This window comes from Alligator sinensis, unplaced genomic scaffold (assembly GCF_000455745.1).
Source record: "Alligator sinensis unplaced genomic scaffold, ASM45574v1 scaffold215_1, whole genome shotgun sequence".
In the NCBI taxonomy this organism is placed as follows: Eukaryota; Metazoa; Chordata; order Crocodylia; family Alligatoridae; genus Alligator; species Alligator sinensis.
In genome coordinates, this window is record NW_005842259.1 from 530,605 (window position 1) to 535,461 (window position 4,857).

Genomic DNA, 4,857 nt, shown 5'->3' on the forward strand with positions numbered 1-4,857 from the left:
TGGAGCAGCATGCATTCAAGCTGTCCCCATGTCTCCCTCACAGAGGCCCCCCATGGGCTTACAGATTCACAGAAGTTTAGGGCTGGAAGGGACCTTGTGAGATCATTGGGTCCAGCCCCCCGGCTCTGGGCAGAAAAGACTGCTGGGGTCAAGTAACCCCAGCAAGGTGTGCGTCCAGTCTCTTTTTAAAGATCTCCAGGGTAGGTGCCTGCAAAACCTCCACTGGGAGACTATTCCAGAATCTGGTCACACAAACCATAAAGAAGTTTTTCCTTGTATCCAGTCTGAAACTTTCTTCTCGGAGTTTATGACCATTGCTCCTGGTTTTCCCCTGGTGCTTTGGTGAATAGTTGTTCACCTAGCCCCTGATGCTCTCCCCTAATATATTTGTAAGCTGCCACCAAATCCCCCCCACATGAAGGCCTGGACTCTCAAATATCTACTGGCCACTGTGTTCCCTTTCATGGGGGCCCACATGCAAGAAGGAGTAGACGAAATGGTGGATTGATCTGTAGTCATGCAGCCTTCCCCAGTTCCATGGCAACCCATCCCAGGACAAATGGGGCTCCTAGTAGACTGGGAAATACTATCAAGAGTCACCTCTGGTGTCTGGAAAGGCCTGTCCTGTATACTGCAGCTCGTCTATTACTCTGAATTCTAACCCTCTGTCTCCATCCTGCTCTTCCAGAAAGTTGAGCCGGAGGTGGATAAGTTCCTGCAGGAGCTGCGTGGCAGAGTCAAGATTGGCGTAGTGGGTGGCTCCGACTACTCCAAGATAGCCGAACAGTTGGGAGAAGGGGACGAAGGTGAGAGCCTCCCCTTCGGCAGGTCCTGCAGAGGTGGGTGGGCATTGGCAGGGTGGGGCTGTTGGAGGCTGGCGGGAGCAGCTGTTCTCCTTGGGTGAGAGGAGCCAGTTGAACTCGTCTTTGGTAAGTGCACGCGGCTCTAGACACCTGAGCACTGAGGACACATTTGCACACCATGACGATGCCTGCTCATTTCTGCCCAGTGTGTGTCCTGTCCTGCAGACATGGCAATGCTGCCAGCTGTAGAGGGGCCCTGAGCTCACACCCAGCACTTCTTCCAGATGTGCTTATTGGTGTCTGCTCAGGGTTGCTTTAAGGAGGCTTATGTTACCTCATCTCTAGGCTATAGCACACACAGAGCTGGAGTGGGCAGGATATACTGCACAGCAGTGGTCCCAGGTGTGGTACAGAGGCAGTGTAACAGTGCCCAGCTGCTCCAGAGAGAGCATGGACTACCAGTGCCAGCTCACACTGCTACTGTTGTTACTCATGGCACTGCACAGGGGGCTTGGCCCAGACCGCCATTATTGCTAGAAGCCCAGAGCTCCTCCCCAAGGACCATCTCCCAGGCTCACTAGCGTCAGGGGTAAAACTCTTGCCCCTTCACTGAGCAGGGGGTTGGGCAACAAATGAGCAGCTCCCCAAGCCAGAGCTGCTGTTCTCCCCATTGACAGGATAGCAGAACAGAGGGCAGCGTTGTGCCTGTCACCTACTGTGATCTGGTGCATCTGTACCTAATGCACAGATACAGGGCTCTCTTGGGTCCTGTCCTTGTGCTGACCTTGTCTTGCCCAAAAACAACACTCTCAAGCATGCAGCTTCCCAAACCAGAGCTGGGGTAGCCACATCCGTTAGCATTGCTGGATGACAGGGCCAATTAGGCTGCTTCATGCCAGTTATCCTGCTGACAGCACCACATGGGTACAACAACACTGCTTCCAATTTAAGAGACAGCCTGCCAGAAGTAGCACAGCATGCTTGGAGATACTGTTCCAGGCCAGGAGAATTTACCCTGTAGACCACGTGTAAGAGCCCATGCTAATGAGTCTCAGTTTGTGCTTTATGCTGTCCTGGTCTGGCCTGGTCATGGCTGGGTAGAGACAGGGCTGCATGGCTGGAAGACTCCTTCCACTTGCTCCCAGCCCTGCCTCATGGCAAAACATTCCAGCTTTCTTCAGCTCACAGAGTCTCTCTGAGCACCCATTAGGGTTGCAGTTTTATGGGAATTCTGTCAAAGGGAAGGGGGTATGTGCTCAGACATTCTGCACCAAGGTTGAGCATGAGTGAAGGGCTGAGGTCTTACGGCCCTGATCTGCTGTAGGAGGCTAAGCAGAGTTCTCGGCAGGGAGGGGAGGAGGCAGGAGGGATGAGACAGGTGGCCTGTCCTCCCTCTTGCCTTCCTTTTCTCCCCTTCTCCAGCTTCAGAGTAAAATCTAGAGCCGAGTTCTTCCTTCTGGCTTGTTGACAATGACAGGTCACCTGGTGATGTAACTCTCAGCTTAAGGGAGCATGAAATTACCTGCTGAGTTGGCAGGGGTCTGTTTACTGCAGCCAGGAGAAGCTGGAGTGAGATAATCAGCTAGGGTGCTCGGAGACATCCTGGGAAGGGGACTGGGGGTGGCAGGGAGGGAGGGAGGAAGCAAAAGGGAAAGTGAGCAGCCTGGTGTGGGGAAAATGAGCATGTGTCTGGGAGGCTGCTGTTCCTAGGCTCTGATCTCAGCTCTGCCACTGACTTATTCTGGGCCTTGGGCAGATCACTTCTCCTCACTGTGCCTCAGGTCTCCACATCACACTGGGTGTTTCTCAGGCATCTGGAGCACAGAGAGCACAGGGCAAAAGATTGTGGAGTTAAGGCTTGAGGGGAGGTAGGGGCTCTGATGCAGCCATCACTCAGCACTGCCACCTCTTGGAACACTAGACCCTATTGTGCTGTTTTTCTCTCTCCCTCTGCCCCACCCCCTCCCTGCAGTCATCAAGAAATTTGATTACGTCTTTGCAGAGAATGGCACTGTGCAGTACAAGAATGGGCAGCTGGTCTCCAAGCAGGTGGGTCTTGGTCTCTTGATCTGCCTCTCTTCTCAAAGCCACTGGTTTGCTCTTTCCTTGTCCCTTCCAAGTTCCCTCCCCAGCCCAACCCTTCCTCTGCCTTGTCTCCCCCAGTTCTCTCAGCCCCAGATGCAGCAGCTGTCTGACATCCTCCCAACATCTGACCACTCTGCACTCCCAATCATAATTAGACCTGTCTGACTTCCCTTGTCCCATTGTCCCTATCCTGGATGGATATTGTAGAACAGTCCATTCTGGGAAAGCAGCGTCCTCCAGCCCCTGCAGGGCTATCTGGCAGTAGCTTTGGCTTCACATTCCATCTAGGCTCTTCCTAATTTCCCCATCTCCTTTCCCCACAGGCTATCCAGGACCACCTGGGGGAGGAGCTGCTGCAGGAACTAATCAACTTCTGTCTCAATTACATGGCACTTCTAAAGCTGCCCAAGAAGCAGTAATGATCCCCCCCAGCCCCATAGCTGCCTCTTTGCAGTTCAGATACAATCCTTTACAGAAGGCTTTGGGCCCTGTGACCCTGGTTAGAATCTCAGTCCCCTGGGTTTGCTCTTGTACTAGCTTTGTATAGTGCTAGCACATCAGATACCTCCACAGGGCACAATGCAGAGCTCTGCAGAAATCTGAGAGCTAGCTCAGGTATGGGCAGTGGTAGAGCTCTGTTAGGGCAACTTTTTGCTCAAGCGGATCTACCCTGCTTCTCGGAGAAGCTCATAATCCAGAGCATTGTTTAACCTGGCTGGTCTGTTCCTGGTCCCTGAGCTGGCCCCATGAGACTAAGTGGGTGTCTCTGCTACAGCATTGCACCTTGCACTGTGCCAGTTGATACACCCTAGCCAAGATCAGAATCCCATTGTGCTGCCTGAGAAACAATCCAGAGGGCAGTCCCTGTTCTGAAGGGTTTGCAATGTAAATAGGTGAGATAGGCGAAGGTGGGGAAGTACAAGAGTTGTCGTCCCCTTTTTGCACATAGGAAATGGGTACAGAGATTAAGCCCAGATTTTTAATGGTGTATTGGTGCTCAGCTGCCAACTGAGCCTAGACACCTGTGAAGACTTGGGCCTGAGTGACTTACCCACAATGTCTGGCAAAGCTAAGAGAAGAACCAGATCTCTTGCATCCCCCTCCAGTGTCTTAACCACAAAACTGGGCTTCCTCCCTGGAGCTGCCCCAGCATAGTCCTTTGCTGTGCTGTATTGCCAAGTGTGGAGAGCTGGTTCCTCTTGGATTCAGCGTGATAAACACTTTCTACCCAACGTATGGTGTAGCTCTCATTCTACCAGGCTCCCTGCAGGCACACTCCTGATATAGCACCATTAACAGCTGCTCCCATGTAAATGCTGGATTTGCTCTCTGACCTCCTGAGGTCCTTTCCAACCCTAATTTTCTATGATTCTGTGATTATGAAATGTGTTAAGCCTGCCCCTCCCCCCTTAGAGGGACCTTCATTGAGTTCCGCAACGGGATGCTGAACATCTCACCCATTGGCCGGAGTTGCACCCCAGAGGAGCGAATCGAATTCTCTGAGCTAGACAAGGTAAATTGCCAGGCCTCTCTGTCCCCTCCTCTGCTCTCACAGGGGACACAGCGAGCTATTTTGGTCATGTAATGTCATGGTGTTTGCTTGTCCTCTTCATCCCAACCTACATTAGAGTCCCAAGCCTTGTACTCAGGTAGCCAGGCCAACAACAGCCTTGAAGGCCTTGGGCTTGCCTATCTTGACTGTGAAGGTGGAGGCAGCAGTGTGGATGGGAACTCCCAAAGGAGCTCTTTTGGGGTGACACTGAAGAAGTGACCTGATCCACTGCCACTGGTCAAAGTGGGCTGCTCATTGCTTACATGCAACCACACCTGGTAGTGGAAAACCTTCCTCAGGAACCCCTTCCATTTTCCATGGCATTTCTTCAGCATAGTGGCTGGAGATGGCACCGACCAAAATGCTTGGACTTCTTAGCTCAAGTCCCATCCAGCCACCACTCTCCTCCATTTCCCC

The 4,857-nt window shown here is 52.5% G+C and overlaps 1 protein-coding gene across 1 annotated transcript in view; it reads left to right on the forward strand.

The window, feature by feature from the left end:
- The window catches only part of PMM1 (phosphomannomutase 1), a 16,895-nt gene that overhangs the window by 5,379 nt on the left and 6,659 nt on the right, over positions 1-4,857 (forward strand). The window contains exons 2-5 of the mRNA XM_025208922.1: positions 689-806; positions 2,776-2,852; positions 3,212-3,303; positions 4,302-4,401. Coding sequence (XP_025064707.1) covers positions 689-806; positions 2,776-2,852; positions 3,212-3,303; positions 4,302-4,401 — 387 coding nt within the window. The remainder of the gene's footprint in view (positions 1-688; positions 807-2,775; positions 2,853-3,211; positions 3,304-4,301; positions 4,402-4,857) is intronic.